This window comes from Recurvomyces mirabilis (genome assembly GCF_035927965.1).
Source record: "Recurvomyces mirabilis strain CCFEE 5264 chromosome Unknown scaffold_2, whole genome shotgun sequence".
Taxonomy (NCBI): Eukaryota; Fungi; Ascomycota; class Dothideomycetes; order Mycosphaerellales; family Teratosphaeriaceae; genus Recurvomyces; species Recurvomyces mirabilis.
In genome coordinates, this window is record NW_027041936.1 from 1,320,526 (window position 1) to 1,334,666 (window position 14,141).

The window sequence follows — 14,141 nt, forward strand, 5'->3', positions numbered from 1 at the left end:
AACCCCTCAAGCCCTCCTCCCACCCCACCCAACCCTTGCCACCCGACTCGCAAGCAACAATGCCCCACCAAGCACCAGACACCCCATAGCAAAACCCTGCGCCGCCAGATAAGGCCTCGCGAGTCCCCTATCCTGTCTATACTGTACCAGCGCACCACCAATAGGCGTCCCGACTAGACACGCAAGACCGATACATGTGAAGATCCCCCCGGCTTTGACGCCTATACGGTCCATAGCTATCTCCACTCTCTCGCGGTCTGAGGCTGTAGATGCTGTGGTGGGAGGCGTCGAACTCTTAGCGGTGCCAGAGAGTACGGTGGGTTCAAGACAGAAAGCATAAACAGTCGGTGCGTAGAGGACTTGTACACCGGCACTCACAAACCCATAAAAGCACGCCACGACCGTCAGCGCCCCTCTCGCTCCCGGTCCCTCACCTAGCGAGATCCACAGTCCCACACAAGCGGCACTGAGGAAGATACTCGGGATGATAGTATTCAAGGGACCAATACAACGATCCGAGATCAGCGCCGGAAGGAATCGACCAGGTAGATTCGCAGCAAGCATATAGATCAGCAGATTCGTGGCCCCGGTGTCAGAGAGATGGAGTTGCGTTGAGGCGAAAAGAACGATGTACACGAAGCCGAAGTAGATCCCCAAGAAGGCGAAGAAGATTCCTCCTGCGGCTAGGAGGTAGGGTTTTGATGTGAAGGTTCTCCAGGTAAGGGCGTAGGGTTTAGTGGGTTCGTTCTGGCGGTTGTTGCCTCGGCTGCTGCGATGGCGTTGACCTCGAACGCGGAAGATGAGATTCGGCGGGACGAGTGCTATGGCTGCGACGCCGCCCAAGATGCGCATCGTGGTCGGGAAGCCGTGGGATAGCAGGAATTTGCGGGCGAGGACGATATAGACGATTCCGCCTATACAGCTTCCTGCTGCTGATAGTCCCATGGCAGCGCCAAGTTTTCGCTCATCGAACCATGTCATTAGTACTACAATGCCGGAGCAGAAAACCATACCCATTCCCAATCCTGTGATCAGACCCTGTACCAGCCAGAGAGACCAGAGGGCCCGACACCAGGCTGTACAGAAGATGCCTAGGACCGTGATGATACTTCCACTATGGAAGACGAGGCGGAAGTATCCTTTATCCACTAGTCTACCGACTGGGACACCGAGACCGAAGACGAGAGCTAGTTGAGTGCTGCCGATCCAGGAGATAGCGCTGGGATTTGCGTTATTTGTGTGCGCGAGGTAGTACCGTTCATAGTATGCCTGGAAGAGGCCGAAAGCGTTTGCTAGGCCCCAGCAGTTGAAGACTACCAGAGCGCCGGTCAGGGCGTGGAGCCAGGCTGTGCGGCCGTTGAGTGGTTCGGCTTGGCGAGCACTACCGGGCACTTCGAAGTTGTATCTCGGTAGACTGCCTGTAGAGGTTGAGATATCCTTGGAGGTGATCGCTGGGAGGGCGAAGATGTCTTCTTTGGGCTTCGGATCGGAGTGTCGCCGCAGACCCAGGAGGCGTTCGGCTCGGGTGAGGTCTTCGGTTGTGCCGGAGCGGAGGAGACTAACGGGGTAGGCTATGTCGTTCGGCGTTAGGGAGATCTTGCTTAGCGAGCTTTGTAGCGCTTGCACAGCGGCGGATCTCGGTCGCTGGGGAGGTCGAGGCTGATGAAAAGATGGCGCGGCTGTAACGAAGCTCTCTGGTATAGAGTAGAGGGAGTTTTCGATCGCCATCCGTGTAGGAGGCGGTGCAGTGACAGTCGACTGGGCCAGATCCGAAGTCTTGTTGTTGTTTTCGTGATCGAGAGAAACATCCTCGAAAGGCGATGTTCTGTTGTGCAAAGCGGCTGCCGTGGACGATGGGTTACCAGCCCTTCCCTGGCTTCTCGAACCCTCGGAAATGGAGTGGAGCTCGTTAGGCGACCAGTCCGGGAGGCCGAGATGCCATGAATCTTTCTTGTTGGCAGCCATTATTTGGTATGTTGGTGGTAGTGGGAGTTGTAGGTTAATAGCAACAGCCGGGCAGAATAAAGAGTAGAACAGAAAGAAATAAGATGATTAAACGATCGAACAATACTTGCCGGTCTATGGTGTTGTTTGCTGCCACTGCTCTATCACCATCGTGACCATGATGGTGGAATTCTAACAGTGACTGTTTCCTTTAATGGTCGGCGGCTGATCTGGTTGACGTGATCGCTACGACTCATTGAGCCGACCAGGAAAGTCCGCAGCTGGGTATTCATGGCTCGTCAATAGCAATTCGTGGGGTGGTGTGCCGTCTGTAGCCATGATATTGGCCTACGGCCTATAGGGGCTGGAAAGCTGGAGGGCGAAAGGGCCGTACTTGACCGTATTCCCTCATATGACTGAGGGTATTACCGTAGACACCGATTATAAGATGGTGATTGGGGCGTATCATGGCCGAGGAATCATGTTGGTTGCGAGACGCCTGCCCATGGTGTTGTGTAAAGGCGAAACTATGCGTAGCTGATGTCTGATAGTGGCCCGTGCTCAAACATGTTCGCCGCGGGAGTGTCGCCAAGATTCCGAATCTCCAATGCTCCTTTGAGATGATTGACAGCTGGAGCACGCGACTCAAACATACACTCGAACATACGCCCACACAATGACCTCACCACTCCTTCTACGATCCCTCCGACCATCGATATCTTCTACAGAGTCCTCAGGCTACATCTGCCAAGCATGTCGCCGCCAGCAATCCAGCTACAGACGAACCCGCAAAGCACTACGAGTAAAGCCAGATCCATCTTTCCTGCCATCTAAAACGGAGACGCAAGACCATATCATCTTCAACCCGCCATCAAGTGCGCCGAGTGTATACCACACACCCTCCTTGTTCCTCCCCCAGAACGACCCAAGGAGGAAAATCCACACCCGAGCAATAACAACAACCCCCACAGCAACCACACAAACATCATCCGCCACGAATGCTTCCCCACAGACATTACCAACACCCCTCCGGCCCATCTACGAAAAGAAATACCACCTCACCCCCTCCCAAGTAGAAGAGATCCGTCAACTCCGCGCCTCAGACCCCCGCCAATGGACCCGGATACGATTGGCGGAGAAATTCGAATGCTCCCAATTCTTCATCAGTCTATGTTGTTCGGCGCCCGAGATCAAGGCGGAGCGGGAGAAGCAGTTGGAGGAGATTAAGAGGAAGTGGGGACGGCGGAAGACGGAGGCGAGGGAGGCGAGGGGGATGAGGAAGGAGGGGTGGGGGATGGATGCTTGAGCCTACGATCGGATCGGGTTCTGATGGGCTCTGGCTTGAGGCTGTGCTTACGGTGACCGGTTTGCCTGCAAGGTCGGTGACATGGTCCAGGAGAGGTGCGCAAGAGATGATAGGGGTATACGAACTGGTCTCAGAACGCTACTCAGCCCATTTCGGTCTGATCTGGACATGTGCTCCGTCTACACAACAAGAGACCAGCAAATGTGTGGCGCCAGCATGCTTCGGAAAAGATGTATGCCCGATAAGGGGAGCAGGACCAGTGCACCGTTGTCAAGCACACGCACACGTCACCAGAACCACGAAGCGAGCAGAGTCATGTCTGGAGCTCTGACAACGCCACTGTAGTCAATTGTTTGGGATTGGTGTCAGGCTACCGAAAGGAGCTTGCAAGCCCCTCGGCATTTGAGAAAGGGGAGAAGAGAGAGGGAAAGAAAGAGTGAGAAGGCATTAGACGGTTACCATGCCAAGCGATAGGACTGATAGTAAGGACCTTGCGATTGCAACAGACGAGAAGAAAGCGGCGGTGCAAGTTTCGTTAGTTGAAACGATATTGACAGTAGAGATGTACATTTACATATGTGTATGAACAACTCATACATCCAACCATCATCATCAGCATCATCGTTTACCTACATAGCTGGCAAGAACTTCATCGAGCTATTGGACGACGACACGGGGCTCGAATTACTCACATTCGCCGTGACGAAAGTGAAATTGTTTCCAAAGTCGCCAGACTGAGTCTAGAAGAGCGAACACACAAAGTCAGCAAAACAACCCCATAAGTTGACAATGCGGTTGAGAAAGAAACCACTTACAGTAAAATCAGACTTCTCCCCCAAATTATCGATCCGGCCAAGCAAATACTCCACCTGCCTATACGCCGCCGCAGGCGCATACTGCGGAATCATATGCCCGGCCAAATCAATCGTGCAGAACGTGAGTCCGCGCTCCTCATGCCAGATCCCGAAATCCCCACTTCCCGCAAGCGAACTCAGACTCAATTCCTCATGATACGGGACGTAGAAATTGTTCCAGGTGGAGGGAGGGGTGGAGAAGCCCTGGGCGCCGTTCCAGGTCATGTTTTGGATCATCATGATCGTGCCGTTCATGATTAGGATCATGTCTAGCATTCCGTGGCCGATGATTGTTTTTTCGTTCTTTTCTATTACCCGCGGTAAGACGGAGAGGCCGGAGGGAGGGGAGGTGTCGGTGTCCAGCACGCCGCCGGAGCATTCTTCCCATTCGCCCATGGGGGCGTTGATGGCGGCTTGGACGTCGCTGCGGTTGAAGTAGATTGTTGCGCCGTCGGGGAGGTAGGGGATTGAACCGGGGAAACCTAGGACGTCCCAGAGTAAGGGGCAGGTTGTCGCGACTTGGTAGACGTCCCAGCAGGGGTTGACGAGTAAGGCGGCGTTCTGGATGTCGTTGTAGATGCTGCAGCCTGGCATGTCGTGGTTCACATTTGGTGGGGTGGGGAGGGTGCCGTTGGGAGGGAATTGCATGGCGGTTTCTATGAACGAGGTGTAGCCGCAGGCGTCGGCGCGGGTGTGGATGTCGTCCATGAAGGTTTGGTTGAGGGAGAAGAGCGAAGACCAGTAGTCTACGAATGGGACCGAGGGGATGTCGTCTTGGACTACGCCGTAGGAAGTCGAGGGGTCGTAGAAGAGGATACTTCTCACATCGTAATAGCAAGTGTCTGAGGCATTGTGCATGGCGTCCGCGATGTAGGGGACGTAGTACCCGGCGTAGGATTCGCCGGTGATGTAGACCTTCTTGTTCTGCAGACCGAAGGTGTCGACGAAGTTCTTCCAGAAGCCTAGGAATTGCGCGGCGACTTCGATTTCGTTGGTGGCGGGTGGGACGCCATTCTGTTGGCTGAAACCTGTGCCTGCGGGTTGCTCGACCCAGACGACGTTTGTGAGGTTCACCCAGGTGTAGGGGTTTTTGACTGGTTTGTCTGTAGAATTGAGATGTCATGTCAGTGCTTACTAGGTCGAACTTGGGCCGGGAAGGCGTGAAGTGTGGTTGGGAGCTTACATGTTCCATATTGCCATAAGAACGGTCCGTTCTCCTGCAGCAATCCTTCCAAACTACTGCACTCCGGTCCGCCGTTCAGCCAGATGAGAATCTCATCGCCAGCCATGGGGTTCTCGGACGGGAAGAACCAGAAGTACAGCTCACTTGTATTCGCCTGGTTCGAGATCGGCATCAAACCGGCATAGCTCTCACCAACGTCAAAATCGACATCCGGGATCGCGGAGCCATTGACCGCATACTTCATTGTGGCATTGGTTTGCGGGATGATGGTCGTATTGTAGGAAGAGCCGCCATAGCCTGGTGCTGTGGGTAGGTCGGCAATGGCTTGTCTTGCCTTGATGCGAGGGTTCTCGGGCAGCGGATTTGCTTTGCGGACATGTTTCGTTGTCCTTGCTACTGCACTGCTGGCTAGCAGGCAGGTCGTGAGGGTGGTCAAGAGCTGCATTGTCAATCCTTGATCCTCACTTGACCTTGTTGAATTGAGGTAGTAAGATGGCTAGGCTAGAGTGACAAGTGAGTGGGTTGGAGGCACGAGAAGTAAATAAAGTCCTTCTACTACCTCTCAGGGATTTGCGTCATACCCTCGCTCGGTCAAAGCGTTCGCATAAGAGATAACGGCGGGGTGAGCATGCAGAAGATGTGAAGAAGCACAGGAATCCTTGCTTCGATATCCATCCGTCGCGTGGTTCGTTGCAGCCGGCGCGGCCGGCCAGGTACGATTTTTCGCTTTGCACGAATGAGAGACAACTCATATACTCACACCTTCCGTATATGGTTGGATCGTGCGGTGAATTTCGAGTCGCGATGACGACCGCGGTGAGGCTAGAGCGATAAGAAGCGTGGAGACTCCGGGACAGGAAGTGTAAAATTGTTGATCTTTAGGATTCATACCAGTCCATATGAGGAAGCTCTCCGGTCGGTTGCGGTTCCGAAGAATGATGATGATGTAGCACGCGACACCACCGTAATCCTTCATATAGTCTTGCCTCGTCCTTGCGAGCTCTGGATGGAACTGGTATCAACCTGTCTGGGTAGGCGGACTTGTCCTCTCAGATGAGATCAACGGCACGAGACGGACGAACTCGATACGCGAGGGAGAAACTTCAGAGGCGCCAACAGGACATCCTGGCCCGTAAGACCAGTACCTCAAAACTATTAGACACGGGATTCCGCATTAATAATCCGAGGATACCTATTCGGTAGCACACGATGGAGGAAGACAAGAGACATGTCTGTAGGACAAGACCTCGCGTCGAAGTAAGGTTTTGACAGACTACTAAGCTGTCGCGTGACCTGAACGCCTCTCAAGTCTTGGCTCAAAGCTTTCGGCGGCCACAATACTGATCTGATTTGACTGCTAAAGATGAGCGTCAATACCACGACATGAAAAGCTGTAGTAGTGGTACGCATTGCGCAGCGACGTACTGCCTGGCCTGCAATGCCCTAGCCAACAGACAAACGACAGCAAACAAAGTCTTGCGGGTGAGGAGGGTACTACACGATCACCCGCACCCTGTATCCTCTCCCCTCGGCTAGCAAAAGCTGCTACACACGAAGCGCTCAAGTCTCGAACACAACATGCAAATCATCCCACTCGCCCTTGACCCTCCGCTCCCAGTAACCCTTGCCCTGCTGCTTCAACACCCACATCCCATCGTCCGCTTTCTCACTCCCACCAACGACCTTCTCGAAGAATTGGGGCTGCCACGTCCGACCATGACTCTCCAGTACCTTCCTTCGAGCACGCTGTCGTTCTTCCAGCCGAGCCTTGAGCGCCTCCGCTTTGTCCACATCTCCGAGCTCGAGGGCCTGCTGATCGGGCCGCAAACGTGAGTCAGTGGGCGCTAGATGTCCTTCCTCGATAGATGTGACTTGGTTGAGTGTCGCGGCGAAAGCCGTGAAACCATATGTCTTGGGAGCATCAGGCACCAGCGATCCCACAGACCAGACCACAGCGCCTGTATCCGTACGTTTAAGCCCCTCAGTCCACTTCCCAGCCAGACCGATGTCCAGCGCGCCATCGAGTGGGTCGAACAGCTGCACGCTGATCTCTTCACTCCTGCCCGAAAACATCCCACCCGCTTTGAAAGTGGCAATTGCTCGCATACCACCGCTCTCGCAATGGATAGTCATGGCCTGCACCGGCTCGACGTACTTCTCGCCCGCGATGACGTTGCGCAAGAAGCACGTCGCCTGATTCCAGGAGTACTGCTCCCCAACCGAATGCAGCACTACTCGCGCCCGCCCTTCGGTATTGAGCTCGACACTTTTGCCCCAGAACTTCTGCACGGGTTGAGGCGATTGTGTGAATGTCCAGCCGCCGTTGTTGAGACTCTCGGCTTGACAAGCCATCCTGACAGGATGGTGGGAGACTTTTTCAGCCAGGAAGCGGAAGCCAAGATCTTCTCTCACGAGCTCGTACGTCTCGCCGAGCATCGGATTGAAGGGCTTGCGTACTGCTCGCTCCTTGACTCGGTTGTTGGAGAAGTATGATACCGCGAATGCAGAGACGTACATCAAGCGTTCCGCGGGCGTAGTAGATGCGGAAGCAGCTTGATCAAGTAGCTGTGGGTACTCCAAGCTCTCAGAAAGTCGTTGCAGTAGTGACGTCGGCTCGTTGGCTGTGACGGGCATGGAGACCGTGGAGAGATCTTTGCCGGCATTTTTTCGCAGAAAGCCGATGATACTTGGTGGTGCTTGCTTAGGAGGGGTGATCGTGCCTCGCCTCTTCGCAGGTGGCAAGGGCAGAGGAAGTAGGGTGGTGGGTAGTGGCGGGAAAAGTGAAGACTGCTTGGATTTTGGCGTAGCGGCGAAGATCGACTCTCGAGCAGCGTCGCCAGCGTCACTGCTGGTATCAGACTCTGGTTCCTCGTCTTGATCCTGCTCCGTCTCGGCATCTTCACTCTCACTTCGGTGAATGCTGAGGAGCTGAGACGAACTCGCCACTCCGTCTTCAGCGTCGAAGAACTCGTCGTTATCGACTGACTCTAGGGACATGCGTGAGCCAGAAGTGGAAAGCGGTGGCTTGCGTCGAGCTTTGCTTTCAGCTATCAGAGCTGAGAAATCCGTGACTACACTGTCCAGATCTTTCAATAGAGCCATGCATCGATCGTGAACATCGTCGGCCTGCGGGACATGTGTGATACTCGGACGTTTGTTGACGTACATCGCACCAGGCATAGGGGAGACTGGCAAAGGCATACTTGATGGTGAGGGTACAGCAAGCTGCGCAGAGACACTTCTGCGGATAATTCCGGCCGTGCTACGCTCTGTGCTTGCACTAGTTTTGCGGCGCCAGAACGGCCGCTTCTCACGCTCCTCTCCAGCTGTCTCCGGGAAGTATGGATTGGTATGCTCGTACGAAGACGGGCTCGGCGCAGTACTACTGCCTCGAGAGTTCGTAAGTCCTAAGCCAGCGCCATTCACACCAGGCAAGTACTTCGGGTCGGTGTCCTTCGCAAGGCCGCGTACCGCATCTCGGGTGCCAGATACTTTGCTGACGAGCTCTTCGACCATCTGCCATTCCCGATCCTCGGCAGGGTTCGACGCAGGCATGCGCGGCATCATCCCCACCGACTTTGCAGGCGTGGCTGGCTCAGATACGGTGATCACAGTGGACGATGATGCTCGTTCCAAAGCATCGCGCCAACCCTCGAACTCCTTCTTATTCGGTGCTTTGAGATGCCATACTTCTGCTCCCGAGTCGATGGAGAACTCGCGTCTCTTCTCATCCACTCCGACAGCTGCTAGGGACAGCGGTACTGCACCCCGTAAAGCGGAAGAATGCCGGTCACGATAGTAGGATAACGTCGACGAGGTATAATCCAGCGAGAAGAACCGTTTGGCGTAGCCTTGACCCTTCTTGCGCCGCTTCTTGTTCAACACACCCGTATAGAACGATGACCCTTCCAGGCCTCGGGACTCTGTACCTTTGCCACCCTTCGACATCGGACGCGGATCTTCGAGTACAGCACGATGAAGTGGTGATCCTGCAGGCAAACTTTCGGTCGAGTCCGTGATGGGCTGTAAGGAAGGACTGTAGCTTTTGGCGATCGTGCTCGTATTATTCGCAGCGAATGCTTGTGAGTAGTGTAGATGATGCCCAGACTTCGGCGGCGCATTGGTCGGATGTGTCATGACCACGAAGTGTACAGTCTTGGACGTCTGTTTCGAGAAAGTGTTGTCAAACACCATTCCATACATCCCCCCCTCGCCATCCTGCACATCGAAGCGGCCCATCGCGACCTTGTCGGCCTCACATCTTCCTGCCCATGCCACCTTCTTCAAGCCAATGCTCTCCAGCTTCTCCACTGCAGTACTGTCATCACTCTTACCCACTGACCCCTGCCGGCCTCTCTTAGTCACCGTCGGCGGTCCATCAAGAGCTGGTGTGCCTGGCACTGATGCGGCACCATCGACTGTCTCATGCGTGGGTAGTACCGGCGCAAGTCCTCCTTTCGTGCCAGGGTGTTTGAAGATGCCAAAGTTGATGCTTTTCTTATGCGGCTCGACGGACCATGATATAGACTGATGCTCGGGTACCTGTATCCACCGAACAACGTAGCTCTATCGTATATCTTCTTAGCATATGATCGTGCCGTTTGCCAGACCTCGTGGCATATGCTTTGGTTAGCGTACCTTGGAATGTACTACAATTTGTTCAATGCCCGCCATTCCTGCTATAGATCAGGACGGCGGAGAGCAAGGAAGATAATGTTGTAAATCAATTGTTGCATGGGTGCGAGGGCGGTGAAATAATACTGCTCTTCGGAGGGCTAGGAAGGGTGCATGTTCCGGTTGCTATTAAGTGGGATGTACGAGACCGACTTGTGCAGTTCGGACGATATTCTGATCCCGGATCCGCGAAACAACATCTCAAGCATATAATATGATAATGGTGGCTCGCGTCCGTAACGTTGCGATGCTGATGAGATATTGGTAGGGCTCACATATACAGCCGTAGTATTACGCTAGCAGCCCTACAAAACCACGATGTTGTTTGTTCCGGAAGTCGTATGATGATCTGACGCAGGTCCGCTGCTGATTCAGCGTGGCGCCGGCAAGGTCAGCTCACGAGCTTCGTAAATGCTTTCTCGTGCAGTTAGCTTTGTCTGTGATTGGTGAGGCAAAACACGAAATGGATATGGTACAGGAATGGAACGATGTGTATGAGGTAGACTCTTCTTATTATATGTACATATCAATGAGCTATACTCATAAAGCTCAAGTAAGATCCCAAACACCAATCATTTGCTTATGCCGATGCAGGTGCCCTCTGCGCAAGCGTCGTATCGATCGCTTGCCGGTTGTGATATCAATGTCAATACAAATACTTTTCTGTTCCCATTTTCCCCTTGCCTTCCAACACCTCGCTAAAGTTTCACAAAAAGCCAAGCAAAATTCACAGCGCCATGCTGAGATGCGAGAGTCAGAACCAGCTCGCGAAAAGATGACGTGTTGTGATGCAGTCGACATTGTAAAGATCAAAACGCAGTCATGCCGTTACTGCTTCGAGACTCTTCTTTGGAGCTGACCGAAAGCGCTACCAATGCTTCTCCGTACACTGCTCGCAGTCGACTTGTCGGAATGAATCGAAGCCGCAGAGTCGGTAGAAGTCTTCCTCTCCACACCCCTAGGCTTGGACTCATCAATCCAGTTCGCAGCACCACCACGACCGATGTGGTACGTTGGTGCAACGTGAGCTCGTCGAGAAGCCATCTCCTCGTCGAATTGGAACATGGTCTCTTCGGGTGCGGACGGCGTGAACATGTTGCCCGCACCACCACGACCACCGACCATGGGTCGACGAGCTGGCTTGGTCATGTTGAGACGAGCTGCTGGGCCAGAGGCATCGGGTCCTGTGCTGATTTCATTGCTTTGGTAGCGGGCATAGTTGCCTGCTCCGCCACGACCAGAGCCGATGTAGCTCGATTGACGGACGTAAGATGGGTGTGGTTCGACGACACTGAGGTTGCGAGGCATCGTAATGATAATAGTCCTAATGAAGAGTGATCCGTTGGTGAAGCGTTGTCCAGTTCCAATAAGATGGTGGCTTGTAGAAGTCAATGCTGATCGTCAAGATTCACAAATTACACCAGATGAGACAAAGAGAAGAGGCGTCCTACTTGATATACCAAACAAAGTGGACACGCCACAGCACGCCCACATTTCGCAATACAGAATCTTCCGCAAAGCACAGGACAAATGGACGCATCACGCGCACAGTTGTCCGTGGCCGCTGCGACAAGCCTTGGCCACAGTAGTGATCACGTTGGTCAAGTGCTCAAGACAAGCTATTCAGTTAACGGCAAGAGACTAGCGGTTAACTGAAAGGCCTCGCGAGTGGGTTTGTCAGAGTTTGCTTGGGTGACGACGAGACCGCTGTGCAAAGAGCGGAGGTCGGCTTCTTCGGCTCTCCAAGCAAATTTTGATGCGCTTCGTCGCGGCTTTGCAGGCACGGATTTTTCAGCCTCATCTGCGTGTTTCGATGTCGTTCTTTGTCTCCGAGAGACCGTATTGTATTTTACTGTAGGCTTTTCATGACACGGTATCCTATCCTGGTTGTCTTTATTGCTATGCGGACGATATACGAAGACCTGCCTGCCCCGCAAACCAAGACCCTTCACCTTCGACGCCTCTGCCGTTTGCCAAGTCACGCTTCCCCTCGTGGCAGAGTCGATTGGCGATCGTCAAGCGGTACGGAACGTTGTATGGGGTAATAGTTTGCTAAAATTGAGATTCTATTACCCCCGGCTTTCTAAACAAGGTCTGAACTATGCACCAGCCAGCTGAGCACGTTGGCGGTCATGTGTAAGGTCTTCTTCCTACCGTTGCTGCTTGGGAAATGTTCGGAGCACTTGTGGCTGGGCCACGTGGTAATTCAATGGATTATGGTATAGCAACACATGATTCTCGCTACCGTGCTATCATTTCGTCCTTTCAGACCACGGCTCGATGCCAAGGTGTCTTCCGCTGACGTTCGGAATGCAGAAATGTGCGTCCGCAGTACGATGGTAAGGTATCTTTCTGGCGAGCAGGGTCTACATTCCCTTCTCCACCTGCACAAGGTAGGAGGTACGAAAGCATCCCTGCCCAGGAACGCGTCCACTTTTGTTCAGAGCACCTCCATGTTCTCCGTGTCCGCGTTCCGAGGCTTGAAGTCTGTCGTCGGCCCCATACGTCCACAACATATATGGACTCTCGTCAGAGTCGGTCTTATACGCGGGTAGATCACATCTTCGCAGGTGTCAAGCGGCGACTAACAGCCGCGCAGAATCAAGGCTCACCAACTATTAGTCTCATCATGCGAACTTTTGGTGTATGATCTCGGGATCTAGGGACATCGTTAGCGCTCTTCAGATCGCCCAGAGTATACAGTCAAACTCACTCTCATGCCAATCATCAATACTGACATACATCTTCCGGAAGGTGCTCAATCCAGCTAGAATACTGCCGCCAATCCAGGTGCTGTACAGTCTCTCGGGTGGTGCAAAGATCTTGATCCGCATGTCCTTAACAGCCAACCGCTGCACCTCATGCAGTAATCGATCGCCAAAACCTTTGATCATTGTCGACCCACCCGAGAGCACGATGTTGGCGTAGAGAGCTTTGCGGAGATCCATGTCGGTGCGGTTAATGGCGTCAACGACTATCTGATGTAGACCTGGCCATTCCAGTCCGATGATCTCTGGATCGAAGAGGATCTCTGGTGCCCTAAAGCGTTCCGCACCTACCTTGAGATGCTGACCGTCAGGTAAGACGTAATCGACTGCCTTAGACTCTCCGCTTCGATTGCTGGCGGCCTGCCACTCTTTCTCCTCTTTCTTGGGATCCAGTGCGACGTAGCTGGTGGTCTCCTTGATCTGCTTCACGATTTCTTTTTCTGCGCTGGTGTGGAATACACTGCCACTTTTTCGCAGCAGGGTTTGCAGATGCTCTGTTATATCCCGTCCTGCGACATCGATTCTACGAATACTGTTCGTAATCGCAAAGCCCTCATATACTGGCACAGCATGCGACACTCCATCACCTGCATCCAGTACCACACCAGTCGTCCTGCCTGAGGCGTAAAGTGATAGTACGGCTTGTATAGATGTGTAGAGAGCCGGCACATTGAATGTCTCGAACAATATTTGTGCTGCAGTGTCGCGGTTTTGGCGTGGGTTGAGGGGTGCTTCGGTGAGTAGAACAGGGTGCTTAGCACTGTTAGCGGAGCCCATGAGCATATTCAACGCTGCACCCACTGACCTCAGCCATCACATACCTCTTCACTCAGCGTCTTGAGCTCATCTGTGTACACATACTGCCATATCCTCTCCATGTCATCCCAGTCTGTGACGATGCCATGCTCCAAAGGATACCTGATCTTCAATAGCCCTCGCAGCTCCTGCGCCCGCTTGCCGATGAATACATCACCATCCAGACCACCAGCAAGGACGCGCAAGTGCTTCGGTCGCCCAACATAGCTCGGGAAGAAGCACTTGGGTTGGTCTTCGCCAGCGTACCCTGCTCGGATTGTCCCACTGCCATTGTCGATCACGATGGGGGTGTTGTGTAAGTCCGCCATGATGTTTGGCTCACTACGGCGTTTTGACGTGCTTGCCTACAGCGCGCTGTCCCGCCGTGAAGAGGCCATGTGGTATAGTGAGTCTCTAATATCAATATCTACGCTCGATCACACGAAAGGACCGAGGAACGCGGAAACGCGATCCAGCGTGCTAGCGTCAAAAGATGCTGACTAAGTTGCCTTGCCTCTAGCGAGAACACGATCGATCTTTCTCTGGTTATCACCAATACCCAAAGTTGACACTCATGGTGCGATCAGGCATGATGCCGTGCAGGCGAGATGTGAGGT

At 53.5% G+C, this 14,141-nt stretch overlaps 5 protein-coding genes across 5 annotated transcripts; all 5 read right to left on the reverse strand.

Annotated features, from left to right (window-relative positions):
• Nucleotides 1-6: 6 nt before the first annotated feature.
• Nucleotides 7-1,965, reverse strand: LTS14_001272 (uncharacterized protein; the record flags this gene model as incomplete). The annotated part of the gene is made up of 2 exons (XM_064833981.1): nt 7-986; nt 1,014-1,965. 2 exons carry the CDS (start codon nt 1,963-1,965, stop codon nt 7-9), a joined length of 1,932 nt encoding a protein of 643 aa, XP_064698942.1.
• Nucleotides 1,966-3,879: 1,914 nt separating this feature from the next.
• LTS14_001273 (uncharacterized protein) lies at nt 3,880-5,732 on the reverse strand (the record flags this gene model as incomplete). The annotated part of the gene is made up of 3 exons (XM_064833982.1): nt 3,880-3,990; nt 4,066-5,207; nt 5,288-5,732. The coding sequence occupies 3 exons, from the start codon at nt 5,730-5,732 to the stop codon at nt 3,880-3,882; spliced, it is 1,698 nt and encodes a 565-aa protein (XP_064698943.1).
• A 1,115-nt stretch (nt 5,733-6,847) lies between these two features.
• OSH3 (Oxysterol-binding protein 3) lies at nt 6,848-9,961 on the reverse strand (the record flags this gene model as incomplete). Its single annotated transcript, XM_064833983.1, has 2 exons — nt 6,848-9,853; nt 9,926-9,961. The coding sequence occupies 2 exons, from the start codon at nt 9,959-9,961 to the stop codon at nt 6,848-6,850; spliced, it is 3,042 nt and encodes a 1,013-aa protein (XP_064698944.1).
• Nucleotides 9,962-10,789: 828 nt separating this feature from the next.
• On the reverse strand, nt 10,790-11,269 carry LTS14_001275 (uncharacterized protein; the record flags this gene model as incomplete). Its single annotated transcript, XM_064833984.1, has 1 exon — nt 10,790-11,269. The coding sequence occupies one exon, from the start codon at nt 11,267-11,269 to the stop codon at nt 10,790-10,792; it is 480 nt and encodes a 159-aa protein (XP_064698945.1).
• Nucleotides 11,270-12,642: 1,373 nt separating this feature from the next.
• On the reverse strand, nt 12,643-13,853 carry ARP1 (centractin- actin- protein of the dynactin complex; the record flags this gene model as incomplete). The annotated part of the gene is made up of 2 exons (XM_064833985.1): nt 12,643-13,482; nt 13,551-13,853. The coding sequence occupies 2 exons, from the start codon at nt 13,851-13,853 to the stop codon at nt 12,643-12,645; spliced, it is 1,143 nt and encodes a 380-aa protein (XP_064698946.1).
• Nucleotides 13,854-14,141: the final 288 nt, after the last annotated feature.